General features: G+C 40.9%; 1 protein-coding gene across 1 annotated transcript in view; it reads left to right on the top strand.

Annotated features, from left to right (window-relative positions):
• The window catches only part of IL23R (interleukin 23 receptor), a 61851-nt gene that overhangs the window by 33815 nt on the left and 12565 nt on the right, over positions 1-15471 (top strand). The window contains exon 7 of the mRNA XM_074221225.1: positions 14677-14766. Within this exon, the coding sequence (XP_074077326.1) occupies positions 14677-14766 (90 nt within the window). The remainder of the gene's footprint in view (positions 1-14676; positions 14767-15471) is intronic.

The raw sequence follows: 15471 nt of genomic DNA, 5'->3' as shown, positions 1-15471 counted from the left end.
ACTCATTTGAAGTATAATTTGATGTCTGATACTTCTACTTCTCTCGTCTAGCACAAAGAGTTGAAAGTTTTGCAGCAATAGGGCTACTGGGTTGTGGCCCCTGGCAGGCTTTTCCTCCTAAAGGGCTACAGCAGTGGTGGTAGGCTGCCACAGTCCTGGTGCCCTTGTCTAGCTGGGAGACAGGGTTCTCCAAAGCACTGGAAAGGGTGCATGTGTGGCACATTTTGTTGTAAATCTGTATTGGATCCTTGGATCTGTTAGTATTTTCTGACTACAAGTAGCAAGGGAGGTAGAGGAGGAGTGCCAAATGAGCTCAGAGCCGGGGACCTTCTGTTCATGGGTGATTTTTTTTTAACTCTTTCTTTTATATTCTGAGTGTTTTAGAGCTAAAATTGTTTTATCTTTGTTGCATAATTTCTATTTTGGGGAGCTTTGAGAGAAGGAAGATCCTTCTATTCTCTAATTTTTAAATGATGTGGTATTTTATATTTAAAATTTATAGTTATCTGGAGATTATTGCATAAGCCTTACAATTTTCACAAAAAAAATTTTGTCATATAGTGAGTCTTTGTTCTAGTAGTTGGTGTCCTTGGATTTATCCCATACGAGGATCTCAATATTCAGTTACTTTGGATCTTACTTACCTAGTTTATTCTTTAATTAATTTATTTTTTAAACCAATACTAAATAGCTTTAATTATTACTTATTAGTAGTATAATTTGATGTCTGATAATGTGAGTTCTTTTACTCCTACTTTATTTTATTATTTCTATTGACATTATTGATCTTTTGTTTCTTCAGATTAATTTTTATTGATTTATTTAGTTTGATAAGCCCTTGACAGTTTCATTGGAAAGACACTAAATCTATAAATTAATTTGATAACTGTCATTTGCATTATCTTGTAGAGGATCACTTGTGAACAATGAAAAGCTTTCCAATTATTTATCTTCCTTTATTTTTCTAAATAGTGTTTTAGAGGTATTCATTTACATCCTGAGATTGCCTTGAATAGTAGATTGGCTCTCAGATATTTTATACATTTTGAAGTTATTTTGAAAGAAGTGTCTTTTCTCTATTCATGTTGGATTTTGTGAGTAAAATATACAAAAGTTGATTCTTTTCCATTTGTTTTATAATTACTTGGTTTTTTCATATAATCTGCAAAGAGTTAATTTTGCCTCCTCTTTACCTGTATGTATATATATATATATTATTTATGTATATATATATATATATTCCCAGTATTTTTCCTTGTCTTATTATCAAAACTAATATTTCTAGAACCACATTGACTACTAGTGATACAATGGACATCCTTACTTTACACTGATCTTATTGGAAAGCCTTTAGTTTTTCTCCCCATTACATATATTTCCAATTTCGATTTTATTGATACCGTTTTTCATATTAAAGAAAGGCAGCTAAATTATATAGTAGGGATGCTGTTAGACCTGGAGTTAGAAAGATATACGCTAATCCTACCTCATGTACTTAACTGTGACCTGGGCAAGGTACTTAACCTCCATCTACCTCAATCTCCTCATCTGCGACATGGTGACAGTTATAGTTTCTATCTCCCAGAGGTGATGTAAGGATAAAAGGAAATAATATATGGAGATGTAGGTTAGTGAGCACTAGCTAACAATGAGTTAGGGGCAACTTCATATAGTAGAACATGAAGTGGTTCTCAGACGTAGAGGGACTGGATTCAAATTCTGTCTCCAATACTTAGAAATAATCATTAATCTTCCAGTCCCTCATCTTTGCAGGGCTGGAGGGTCTCTAACCTTCCCAAGTGTTCTCAATCTATTATCCTGAGAAGGTTCTTCATCACAGAAAGACAAATGCTAGTTCGAGGATTAAAGGTATTTGAATTCAGCAGCTTCTGATAGCAGCGCACAAAGCTTTGGTCTCAACTCTGTTCTCTATTTCATTGGGCTGATGGAGGAAGTACTTAGGCCTTATTATCCCTTTAATGAGAAGGCAGAGGCTGGGAGGGAAGGGGCTGGCACATTTACAGTGACTAATTAAATTGCCTGTTTCCCAGGTGAAGGTTTTGTTGCTACTTGCTGAAACAAAGGTTCCCACAGAGAACATGTTTTAATGATGGCTCAGTCTGCGGGGACTTTTTCCAGGTTTTTCCCCCCAACCCATCTCAAGATCAGGACAAGTATGAACAAGTGATTAGACTGCATTTTCTGGAAATATGAAACTTCACAATCTCCCTCAGCCTTCTGTGCCCTTGTGGAACTCTAGTTGATAGGATCCTGACTTTCCAGGCAATAAGTTCAAATTTTATCTCTTTAACTTCTCCCCTGTGTGACCAGGGACAAATCATCTGGCCTTGAGGGACCTCAGTTTAACTGTCTGGAAAAAGGGGGAAAGCTCACTTAGCATTGTGGTTGTTCAATCATTTCTGTTGTGGCCCCGTCTGGGGTTTTCTTGGCAAAGCCTCTTGCCGTTTCCTTCTCCAGTTCAACCTTAGACCCACCTCCTGTGGTGGTTGCCTGAAATGAAGTAATGTCTCTAAATGGCTGGGCCGAGTTTAAATGTTATTTGGATGTCAGTTATTTTTTAAATGTTTACCGTACAGACTGCTTCCATGACGGAGACCTTGGTTTTCTACTAGGCTTCCTATCGCTCGGCTGGACGGCCAAAGATATTGAAGTCATTCTTAGAGGTGACCAGAGTTCAGCAAAGTTATGCTACTCCCCCAGGATTACACAGTTCAGGAACAAGCCTCCATCGGAGGCCCTTCCAACTTCGTATTTCCCCTCTGCTTACTACCAGGAAGATTCTAGATCCATTATAACTCCTCTAAAGGAACGTGAGGAATTTTCATGAAAAATTGTCAATTTTTGTAATTGTAAAATTGTAAAAATTAAAATCTAAGCCATCTTGGTAGGAGCATGAAAGGGTTGATGGTTGCCGTAGTTGTTTAATGGTTTATTAGACAAAAAACCCTAATTTTTTTTAACAAATTACATAGTATTAATTTATTAAGAGTACAAAAAGTAGCTTTGCTAAAAATCAAAAGTGCTGCAATTATTTTAATAAATCAATAATAAAAATAATGACTAGCATCTTTAAAGGACTTACCAGGGACCAGAAAGGTGTTCTAGGGGCCAAGGTTATGAAGACAAAAGTGAAAGCATCTCTGCCCTCAAGGCACTTACTTTCTATTGGTGGTGATGGCAATCTTTCCTTCTCAGAAAGGATCAGTGTCATCACAAAGTGATGTATTGGCTTATACATGAATCGGATTGAAGTGAGGCCCAGTTAAGCAAAGGCCTTCAGCCTCAGTCTCTCCGCTAGTCATTGGAGTCCAGTATACAAAATGAGTATTGGCGGATGGGAAAGCAGCAACAGCTGGGGAGATCCAAGGAGGCTTCCTGGAGAAGGTTGGACTTTTTGTAAACAAACATTTCCATAGGGCTTTTCATATTTAAATATATCTAGATAAAAACATATAAATATATTTATTTACATATATAAAATATATTTATACAAGTAAAAATAATGATAATAATCACTAGCCTTTTAATAACACTTGCTCCGTGCTAGGAGCTAGGCAAGCACATTGCATCATTATCTCCTTCGTTCCTCATAACGACCGTGAGAACGAGATGCCATTATTATCCACAATCCTAGAAAGTAGTATTCATATTATTCTCATCTTACATTTGAAGAAACTGAGGCAGGCAGTAATTTTAGTGTCTTACTCAGGGTCACACAGCTAGTAAGTGTCTGAGGTCACATTTGAACTCAGGTCCTCTTGACTTCAGGGTTGGAGCTTTCTGCCATCTAACAGCTGGAAAAGCAGAAATGGAGCCAGGATTAGACATACCCCAGAGTAGTATAATTGAAAGCATCCTATGGGATTTAGTAAAAGGACCTGAATTCAAATCTTAGCCCTGGCCCTTAGCTGTGTGACTTTGGAAAGGTCCATTCTCTTCTGTGTGCCTCAATTTCCTCATAGTAAAGTAAAGGGATTGGACTCTGGTCCAGGTGGACTCTCAGGCCCCATATAGCTCTAAAATCTATGGTTCTTTGCTTTCAATGCCCAGAGAAGAAAGACATCTCTTTTCTTCAAGATTATCTCAAAAGTATAATTTTGACTTTTTTCAGTTATTTTTTATCCTTGTCTGAGTCTGATATGGGGGCCTCTTCTTATCAGTGCACACTCTGTAAGAGCTGCCGTTCCTTTTCAGAAACAAGGTTCCAGTAATACTGAAAAGTAGTTCATTATCCCAATCTCATATATTTTCTCTGTATTGGAACATGTTCTACTCAGAATTTCCATTATCCCCATACATAACAAACTAAATGACACTGTAATGCTTGGAAACAGTTTTTCAAAACTCTCCCTGGTCATAAGTTCCCCAAAAGAAGTAACTTTCAGGAGCCTGGACAATATAGGGAGGGGCATTAATTCAATACCTGGACCCCATTCCTGTTGTCCATCCTTATCACCTGGTATAATCACATTGAAAAGCCCTCGAGAGGTTCCCATGCACTTCTGGAGATTATCTCATTTGAGTCTCCCAACAACCTTAGGACAGAGGCATTCCCCCTTTAACCAATGAGGACAAATGCCCTCTTCTGTGGGTCCTTGATGCCCGTTATCTCTAATCTGACTTCATAATGCAATAATAGCTGGTCCCTCACCTCTAGTCTACACTGCCCCCAGGCCTTCTCCAGCCGGACAGCCCAAATACAGAAGCTGGTTCCTATCACTTCCCTCCTCAAGAAATTTCAGTGGTTTTCCATGGCCTTGTAGATAATAAAAAAAAAGTTTTCAGTTAGAAACCCCCAAACTCTTTCTTAAAGGATTACATATTTTATATTTTTCCTTATCAGCATACATTTTACTGTCCCTCCCTGGGCTTCCAAACTAGTTTGTTTTTGTCTTTCTTCCATGGATATAAAATTATATGGAATATGAATGCATATTATTATCATATCTTTCACAAATACAAATTATTTTTATATCTTCCACAGAGTATATGAAATATGAATGCTAGCTCTCATTATCATATGTATATACAAATCAGTTTTTTTCTAAAGGATTTCTCATATTAGGAATGCAACCATATTGGGGACAGCCAGGGTTTGGACTTAGCATCATTTCCTTCCCTCTAAAGGAGCTGCTCCTTCACTCTTTCAATCTATAAGCTTTTGTTAAGCCCCTGCTCTGCGTGAGGTTCTTGGCTAGACTCTGGGGCAAAATACAAAGAAAAGGACAATCCCTGTTATCAAGGGACTTGGACTTTACATAGATAACCATGTGGAAAATAAATATAGAGTAAGTACAAACAACTATCAGGTATTAGCAAATTTAAGGGACAGAAGGAGGAAAGGAGGGGGAAGGAGGAAGGGGAACACGAGGGCAGGAAAGCTTCTTGCTCAAGTCACTTCACTATTGGGGACACTATCATTCACTCACATCTCTCATGTTCTAAACCCCAGGGGAAGCTTTGACACATCCCAATGGCAATCAGTTGCCAAGCTCTGTTGATTTGGAAATTTTCATAGATTTATAGTTGAGTTGACAGCCCGACTTCCTCTTTGAGGAGGAAGCTGAGGGCCAGAGAGGGGCCCCATCCCCAAGGGACTGCTGGCTTTTATTTCTTCTCCTACTCCCGCTGCCTCCACCCTAGAAAATACCCTCCTTACTGAGTAATCTGCAGGAGCCTTTCAACAGGTCTCTTTGTCTCTCCTCCCTTCCCCCTTCAATCCATTCTTTAGACTCAATGATAGATCCATTTTTCTTATGCCCAGATCTGGTGTTCCATCCTCTACCCAGAATCCTTCAGTGGTTTTTCTAGGACCTATGACTGGCATTCAAAGGCAAGTGCCCCCACTCTCCTGCTGCCGTGCAGCTTTGTCTCATGCTGTTTCCCCTCTATTCTTTAGAGATGAGCCCAAGTTCTTTTACTTTCCATCTTTGTTCTATGTGTCTCACTCTGCCCTGTCCCTCAAATAATCTGTCTCCCTATGATAGATGATTAGATAGATAGATAGCTAGATGGAAGGATGGATGGATGATAGATAGATAGATAGATAGATCATGGATGGATGATAGATAGATAGATAGATAGATAGATAGATAGATAGATAGATAGATAGATAGATAGATCATGGATGGATGGATGGATAGATAGATAAATGGATAGATGGAGAGAGAAAGACAGACAGACAGACAGACTAGATGGACTGGCCCACTTGCCACAGTCAAAGAATTTGTCACCTAGAGGCAACATCATGGGCCCCTCCTTGACTTTAAGCCAGCCTAGTCCTCAGGAAGCGTATCACCCCTTGCGAGTTCCTACTCAAAGACTTTTCAACATTTGCCTTTCTCTGTATCTCCAGGGAATAGCCTGGCTTCTGGGACATAGGAAGTGATTAAGAAATGCTTGTTGACTAATTGATTGACTGGTAGAATCTTCCAGAACTTCTACTTAATCTGTATAACTTTTGAGAATCCACTGGATATCACAGTAAGACATCAGAATAAAGACTCTGAAAAGAATGCCCGACATTGGGGAGTTCACAAATTATTCTGCAACATCCAACTATTCCAATTTTCAGGGATCTTGTTCAGTTGCCTAAGCAGAACATTCTGCATATAGTTGGTGACTAATAATTGTTTGAGAAATTTAATTGATCTAATGCTCCACGTTGTGGTTTTTGTGTTTTTGACTTCCCGGCAATTATAAGATTGTATATATCTTCTACTGTAATTATAAGATCAAACTCTTAAGTTGGAAAGCACCTGGGGTCATCTAGTCCAATTCTTTATATTAAAGATGAGAATTCTGAGGCCTGGGGGTAAAGAAACTTCTCAAGGTCACACAGTCAGTAGTAAGATGACACAGGGAATGTTAGGCATTGTCAACATTAAAATATAATCTAAAGTTAGAAACAAAAGTACGATACTATTGTTATGATTTATTACAAAAATGATCTATTATTATCTATAACAAAAAGCTTAAGACTTAGGGTCAGCCTGGAGCAACCCTATTATTTGTATATAAAATAATCCTACCCCCCCCAATATGTCACTGTTGGGCTCTGTGATGGTCTGTCTGAAGATGGATGGATTGCCCTCATTCAGTTTAAACTCACCAGGTGAAAGGGAATGAATGGTCTTTGGCAGGATATTGTGAGCTTGACCAATTCCAGTGTCCTGGGAGTTTGGGCCCTGGCCATTCATAGTCACCTCAGAGCTTGGCTCAGGAGAAGCCATCCACGTGGGCTCAGGTTTGCTGGGCTCCTCTCTGTCCAAAAGGAAACCTTGGTCTTGGTCTCCTCTCACCAGAGACAAGCGATGGGAAAGGTCCAGTCAACTGGCTGTTGATTCACTTGTGCCACGGAGATATGCATGGGAACCATCAACAACAGGGATTTCTTTGTTTTCAGACATTCAGGTTGCTAGTACAAGCCTACATCCCCCTCCTCCATACACACACACACACACACACACACACACACACATACACACATACACATGCAGTGATCATTTTAAAGACACCATTTAGGGCAGGTAGTGACAGGAGGCAGGGACCCGGCCTTCCTCCCAGACCTGTGGTGAATGCCCCGGAGGCAGGGCCACTCCCTGAGGATTCACAGGGGGCTTCTCCTCTGACTCTTCATTTCTCTCAACATTCGGCTCCATTTTTTGGCTTCTAGTAAAACTCTCACCGTGTGACAATCTGCTTCTTCCAGGCCACTTAGGTTCCTTTTCCCAGAATTCAGTTTTTCAGTCCTAGCCTAGGAATTTTTCTTCAGTATTCAAAGCATTCCTGACCATGTGAGTATGTATTTCTCCATACTTGGGACCTGACAAGGAAGTTTGGAGAGGGTCCTCATCAGGTTCATAGCAGCACTCTACATTGGTGTCGGTGTGGAGGAACTCCTTATTCCAGAGAGTTCCAGCCCTTGCCAAGGTCAAGAGTAGAGCAAGATCAGATCTTCTCTGGGTCGGGAGGAGAAAATGCACCCACTCACCCCACCCTCCTTGTTAGCCACCCTGAGGATTTGGGGACCGTCCTGGTGTCCCCAGAAGAAAAGGGAGAGGCATTAAACTGGCTGCTCCAGATGTCCACTAGCTGGTACATAAGGAAGCATTGATCACTAAAGGTCCCAGAACAGGCCAACAGATTTCCATACAGATGATGAATTCTGGTTCATTTGTGCATTATGATGTTTCTTTATACTGTATCTCTGGCTAAGTGTGATTCTTTTTCAGTTTTTTTTTGAGGGGGATTATGGAAACATTTATTGAATGCAGATGTAATTAAGGGAAAAAATAAAATTCTATTCAAACCCCTGACCAAAAAAAAAAAGACTTAGGGTCAGCATTGTTTTGAAACTTGTTTATTTGTATTATCACTGAAGAAGGACATGGTGAACCACTTCAGTATCCCTGCCAAGAAAACCCCTTTGATGGTTTGTGGTCCCCAGAGTCATCAAGAATTAGATTCAACTGAACAACAAATATATGTTATTGAGGCATGTATTTTTTCTAATTTTCTCTAAGATTTATTTCTCTAAGATTCAATCCCCTCATCTGTAAATTGGAGGTGCTGTATGTTTGAGTCATAGATCAGTAAATTTTCTGCCTTAGCCCCCTCACACAGGGATAATTACAGCACCAACATCCCAGGGATATCTGAAGATCCAATGAGAGCATTTTGCAAACCTTATAGTAGTTTTATTATTATTACTATTATTATTATTATTATTATTACACTATTAATCTTTTCTCTGTATCAAGAGAAAGTGAGTAAGGTTGCCAGGATATTGGGTGAATGACTTTCGGTGAATTTAGGATCATAAATTTAGAGCTAGAAAGAACCAAATAGCCCATTAGGTTCAGCCCTTCCTCATTTTACAGATGAGGAAACTGAGGCAAGTAGGGTGCAGTGACTTGCCCATTGCCATGCAGATAGTATGTATCTAAGGGTGAATTTGAACTCAAGTCTTCCTCTTCTTCATCATGCAGGATGGGCAGACATGGATGGGCTGCTGCTATTTGCATTGTTGAAGGGAACGGCCATATCAATGAGATCACAAATTGGAATGTTTGAATATTTTACTATTATTAGTACTATCTACTTCACTAGTATCTTAGTGGGGCAGGAACTTTTAAGGGGTTATAGAATATGCATTATTACCAGCCAATTTGTCAGAGCAAAAAGCGCAATCTAACATGGTGGAGAGAATGGTCTCTGAAACTTTCCTTTTAACCAGTTCTGGACAATCTGATCTATTATTTTCTTGTCTTTCAAGAAATCCTTAGAATGACTTTAGGAAGACTAAGAGGGCAGAAGTGTCTGCAACTCAATAAAAAGGGGGAAACTTGCTAAAAATCAGAGGTGTCCCAAAGCAGAAGGAGCTGTTTCTGATGGACCCAGATACCCCTCTTTGTGAAGGGCTTCAGCGGGAAGCTTGGATTGTCCTGGGACTTCTGTCAAGGAACAGGCCAGCCTCGATGGCTGCTGAGGCCCCTTCCAGATCTAAGAAGCTTCCTGCAAGCTAGCTCATTGGGGTTCAAACTGTAGTTTCACTCCTTCATAATTTACTGAAAGAAAAATCATTTCCCTTTGTAGGAAAAAAAATGAGCGGAACAAACAACTTTCATGTTCAATGGTTTCTACCCCTCTCTTGATAATTGTATGCTTAGCTTTGGATGAGGAAGGAGCTATGGGCAACACCACAGGCCACTGAAAGATGATTATTCTCCCAGAAGAGCTAACTGATTGGCACAGGGGAGGAGATGAGTGAGAGGGAAGAGCCAAGGCTGCCCCCCCATCACTGCCCCTTGAAAACCCCCCTGTTCCTTCAGAACACTGTTCAGGAGCCGCCTCCTCCATAAAGCCTTCTCTGATTTCCTGGACTGCCTCCCTCTTCAGATTACTTTGGATTATTTTGAATATTCTTTTTTATTTACTTCTATGTGCAGAAGATGTAATCCCCTAGTCAAATACAAGAGGAAAACCACTGTATTTTCATTTGAGAGATATAACTGCAGAGACCCTAGTCTCTCTCATCATGATCCACACATTTAAATTCTTAAAAATATCTCTACAATTTTTCTCCTTCCTAAAATTGTCCCTCTAAGTGAAGGACAATTTAAACTTCCTGGTTTAAAAAGCACCAACTTCACTTAGACTGGATGTTAAACCCATGATACTATTGGAAGATTTAGTCAGTCAGAGAGCATTTATTAAGCTCCACACAATATGCCCTGAGGATACAAGAAGGCAAAAGACAGACCTGCCCTCAGGGAGATTACAGTTTAATAGGAGACAAAGCCAGCAAACACACATGAACAAGGACTAATCAGAAAAATAGGAAATAAATTCCTAAAGGAAGGCGGAAGACTTCAGAAAATTTCCTACAGGCTTTAGGAGGCAGAGAGGAGAAAAGGAGAATGTTCCAGAGTCCAGAGATGGTTTCTAGGAGGCCCTTGTCACCTGATTGAAAAGTCCATTGTGGAAGGCTGAAGTATTAGGAAGACTGGAAAAAGAGGAAGGGACTGGGTTGGCCATCGAGGCTAAGTATGTGTTTTAGATTAAACACTTCAGAAGACCTTTAAAGATGGTGACTGTTGTGGGGACCGTGGAAAGAGAGTTGGATTCAGAATCAGAAAACTAACCTTGCACGGACCAGTCCTGAGATTCTGGACAAGGCTATGTGGCCTCCTTCAGTTTTTTTCAGCTGTAACATGAGAGGGTTGGTCTAGACAATCCCAAAGGATCCTTCCAGATCAAAGTCTATGACCCTCTGATCAGTCTCTTTGAGTCCCCAGATGCCTTCCTCAGATGGTTGGGGGTCTCTCCCTCTTGAAATTGCTTTTACTTTGTTTTAAATTATTATTGAGTTTTTCTTCTTCTGGATGGCACCTGTCATGGCGATGATGTTGGGTCTGTCGGGGAAGCAAAATAGATTGACCCCTTCTCTGCAATCCAAGAGACTTGTCTGGGGCATGGAAGGGGTCAGAAACTTGTCTACTGTCACATAGCCAGGCAGAAGGCAGGCCTCCTCCCCAGGATTTCACTTCTCTAAGGCCAGCGCTTTCATCCATTCACAAGGTGGTTCCTTGTGAATACATTGGAATGCAAGCTCTTTGAAGACAGGCACTACCTGGATTTTGACTTTGGACGTCTCTCTTGCAGAACACACTGCCCGGCCCAAATGAGGTCTTGACCCACCTGGGCAAGGGATGCTAACCTCTCTGAGCCCCAGTTCCCCACCCCCTGACACTAGCTGACCTTGCCAGTCCCTCCAGCTCGGAATCCATCATCTCAACTTCAGATGGGTCTGAGTCCTGGCTGGGCAATGGTCTCCTGGTCGGGCCACCAGGTGGCAGCAGATGCCCGCAGCACAAGCTTCCTCTCTCCATTGCCAGCCTCTCCGGGGCTTGTACCTGGGGATTCTCTAGTGAAAGGATCCCTTCCTACTTCAGCATCTCCCTAAAACGGATGTGATGGGTCCGGCTGCTTCGGAAAATTGGGCCAAATGGACTGGGAAGGCGCTTTGGGTTCATTCAAACCCAATTAGGCTGAATTAATTAGGTTCAGTGCATTAATAAAAATCACTTTGAGAGGGGGGAGCTAGTGGCGCAGTGGATAGAGCACCGACCCTGGAGTCAGCAGGATCTGAGTTCAAATGCGAACTCAGACATTTAACAATTACCTAGCTGTGTGGCCTTGGGCAAACTATTTAACTCCATTGCTTTGCAAAAACAAAAAAGCTACCTTTTCTCCTTGACAGAAAATGTTGGTCCCATTTTACAGATGAGGAAACTGAGGCACTGAAGAGACTTCCCCAGGTTTATACATCAAAGTGTCTGTGACACTCTCTCTTTGCTGACAATGGCAATTCCCTCTAATGAATGGAATCTTCCAGAATGAAGCCTTTTCACCTGAGGCTGGTTCATCTCTTTCTCAAATTTCCTGTTGGATGAATTGCTCTTTTTAGAAACACGATGTCTCCAAAGTCCAGTGCTGTGTTAAACTTTAATAGCACTTACAACTAATAGCAATTAAAACTATTAATACTTTGAAATTCTTTAGGGACATCTTGGTTAGACCTGGAAGTTCGGCTGATATTTTAGACTAATTGCAAGGCATTTCCTGGGCAGTAACATCACCTGTCTTCATCCAACACTCAAAAGATGCAAATCCTCTCTCTATGCTTCAGGAATCATGTCACATTTACTTTCCCCTGTTGATGGATTATTGCAATTGAATTATCTCAGTACTGATATCTCTTCCCTATTAAACTGAAAGCATCCTCGATCGAGAGGCTATTCTCTGTCTCCAACGTGTTAAACGTTTATTGGAGGCAGAGCTGACATTTAAATAGCATCCTAAAATATGCAGATCTTTTGAAAATATAATAATGTTCAGAATGTCCTTGGGGGGGATCTGGGGAGGTGCAAAGATATTATGGTGCCATTTCACAGATGAGGAAGCTGGCGCTTAGAACAGTGAAGTAACAAAGATCAGACAGACACTAGGTAACCCTTTTTCCAGCCAACGTCCATCACAAACCCTTGAGTCCAAAATTTCACGTCAGACACCTTCTATGTGTAATCCTGAGCAAATCATTTCATCTCTCAGTCTCCATTTCCTCATTAGCAAAATAATTGGGCTGTCTGGAGGCTTAAGTAAGATGATTCATTTAAAGCACCTTGTCAATCTTAAATAAAATTTATGTAAGTATAGAATTACTAATAATAGCAATAGTTATGATTTATAATAGCTCTTCAAGGCTGGCAAAGTAGAAATACTCTGTCTCTAATCCTCACAATGGCGATCCGATCATTCCCATTTTACAGATGGGCAAACTGAGCAGTCAGAGGTTAAGTGCAGGTTTAAATTTTAATAGTTACACTAGCTGCCAAAATTTAAAATTGCATCTGGGGTGACTAGGTGGTGCAGTGGATAGAGCACCGGCCCCGGAGTCAGGAGGACCTAGGTTCAAATCTTCCCTCAGACACTTAATAATTACCCAGCTGTGTGGCCTTGGGCAAGTCACTTAACCCCATTGCCTTGAAAAAAAACTGCATCTGAGTTTGCAGGTTGAATTTGAACTCAGTTTTCCTGACTTCAGGTTCATGATTATTTCATACTTTCATTGGTAAAATGAAGATAACCAGTTATTGTGAGGATGCAGTGAGATAGATAGTATTATTATATGAAAATTCTTTTGTACTGGAGTATTGTGATGATGCCTATAAAAATTCCATGACTTAATAATTCCCACAATTCCAAAACAGAAGCACAGTAGGAAAGAATTGAAAGCAAAGTCATATTTCAAGGAATAATTTTGAAACAAAGAAATCCGTTTCCTTTTTTATGTCGGAAAATACGAATAATGAGGAAGTTCTTTTCTTGCAACAGGAAAGACCCTTTCAGTCCTGCTTTGTGGTTCTCTTAGCAAAATGGTCTCTTCATTATGTTCAGGAAGCCGTTTAGCAGAGACCCATTCACCGTTGAGCTATTCCCAAAGAAATTCCACCGAGATTGGACAAAGCTTGTTTTTCAGAGATCTGTAAGCCCAGTTTTAAAAGCACTCTGCCTGGGGAGATGACGTGGTGTGAACTTTGTGGGGACTCTGTTTTCCATGTCCCTAAGTATACATTTTTGAAGGGATAATTTTGGATACCGTACAATTCAAAATATGAGATTGACAGAATCATTAAGGTTTAAGGAGCACCGATTTAGAGATCTCCTAGCTCAAAGCCTCTCATTTTACAAATAAACAGTTGGAAACATGGGATAGTCAAGTGACTCGTCCAAAGTCACCCAGTTATAATCATCAAAAATGGAATTTGAACCCAAGTTCTTATTCCAGAGTGAAATTATTTCTGATGAACCATGTAGCCTCCTAAATGATGAGAGAGCTGATTTTTAAAACCACTCTTTGGAATTTCTCCTGTCTGTCTAGGGGGAACCATCCTTGACCTAATCTTGGGCAGCTTTGAAAGGACAATCATGAGGAGTCAGAGAAAATTTATTGTTAAAAATCCTCTCTTCCTCCTTCCTTTTCTCCTTCCCTTTTCCTACAGCCCCTGCTTTTTAGAATCTTTTAGTAGTGATCCGTGAGGACTTTCACAGAGGGGTTCATCGTGAAGGCTGGGAGTCAGGGATCCCTGCCCTGCCTTGAGATCTCCAAAATGCAGGTTGAACAAACCTGGGCAGCTTGTGCAGAGCCAAGAGAGGGGGAGCAGCCTCCTGACAGCTATGGAAGGGTGAGGCCAGGCAGCTTTAGAGATTCAAGGAAACTGAGCATTATGACTACACCTCCAGGGAGGAGCCTTGAGCAAGACAACTTTTGAGCCAGGTGTCATGGCCTTAGGAAATTCAGCTCCATCCATGCTTTCAGCCCAACCGCTTGCAAGATCAATGAAGCCACATTCTAGTCTTCTTGACCCGAGAAGTGGTTTTTATGGGCCGGGTGACCCATGCTTTTCCTTCTGATTTCCCTGCTCAGAAATATCTATTTAAAACTTCTTTCCTTTCATGTAACTTCCAAGGCAGTAAAAGATGCTGGCTTACTTCCATCATCACCAGGCAAGCAGAGAAACTGGTTTTCAGGTGAATCTTCCATTGCAGGCGTAATGTCACCACGCTAACATTGTTTTCTCATTCTCCAAGTTGCCCAGGTCTCCTTGAAATCATTCCAAGATGAACTTCGTCATATTGGATCTCCAAATGCTTCCATCTTTAAAGATTTTTTGACTTCTGGTAAGAATCCTATAATAGTTCCTATTTCCTTAGTGCTTTCAAGATTATAATAATATAAGGGGCAGCTAGGTGGCAGTGGATAAAGCACTGGCCTTGGAGTCAGGAGGACCTGGGTTCAAATCCGACCTCAGACACTTAATAATGACCTAGCTGTGTGGCCTTGGGCAAGCCACTTAACCCCATCTGCCTTGCAAAAACCTAAAAAAAAGATTATAATAATAATATAATAGTTCACATTTCTTTAGGGCTCACATCTGCCCTACAAAGTGAGTAGTTCAAGTGCCATTCTCATTCTTATTCTTTAAGAAGAGGAAACTGAGGTCCAGAGAAGTTAAGTAACTGGTCCAGGGCCACAGAGCTAGCAAGTGTTGATATTGGAAATTGAACTCAGAAATATTTAGGTGCCAAGGGAAGATTGTGGGATTCAGAGTCAACAGTACTAAAAAATGCCAAACCAGTTCCTGTCCTCAGAGAGTTTCTAGTCTAACCGTCACTCAACTGCCAGAGCTGTTGGAGGGTTAGAACCGGCAAGGTTTGGTGACTGATTGACTGTGGGGCTGAGAGTTGGGAGTTGAGGATGACAATTTGGTTGTGAGCCTGGGAGGGCAATTCTCTCCTTGGGATACTCCCCCAATGGCAGTGTCCCCCAAATAGACACAGAATCTTTAATAACTACTCTTTAGGTCTCATCATGATTCATGCAAC

Source organism: Macrotis lagotis, chromosome 2, assembly GCF_037893015.1.
Source record: "Macrotis lagotis isolate mMagLag1 chromosome 2, bilby.v1.9.chrom.fasta, whole genome shotgun sequence".
Taxonomy (NCBI): Eukaryota; Metazoa; Chordata; class Mammalia; order Peramelemorphia; family Peramelidae; genus Macrotis; species Macrotis lagotis.
The sequence above is the reverse complement of the archived record's forward strand: the minus strand, read 5'-3'. Positions and strand labels throughout refer to the sequence as shown.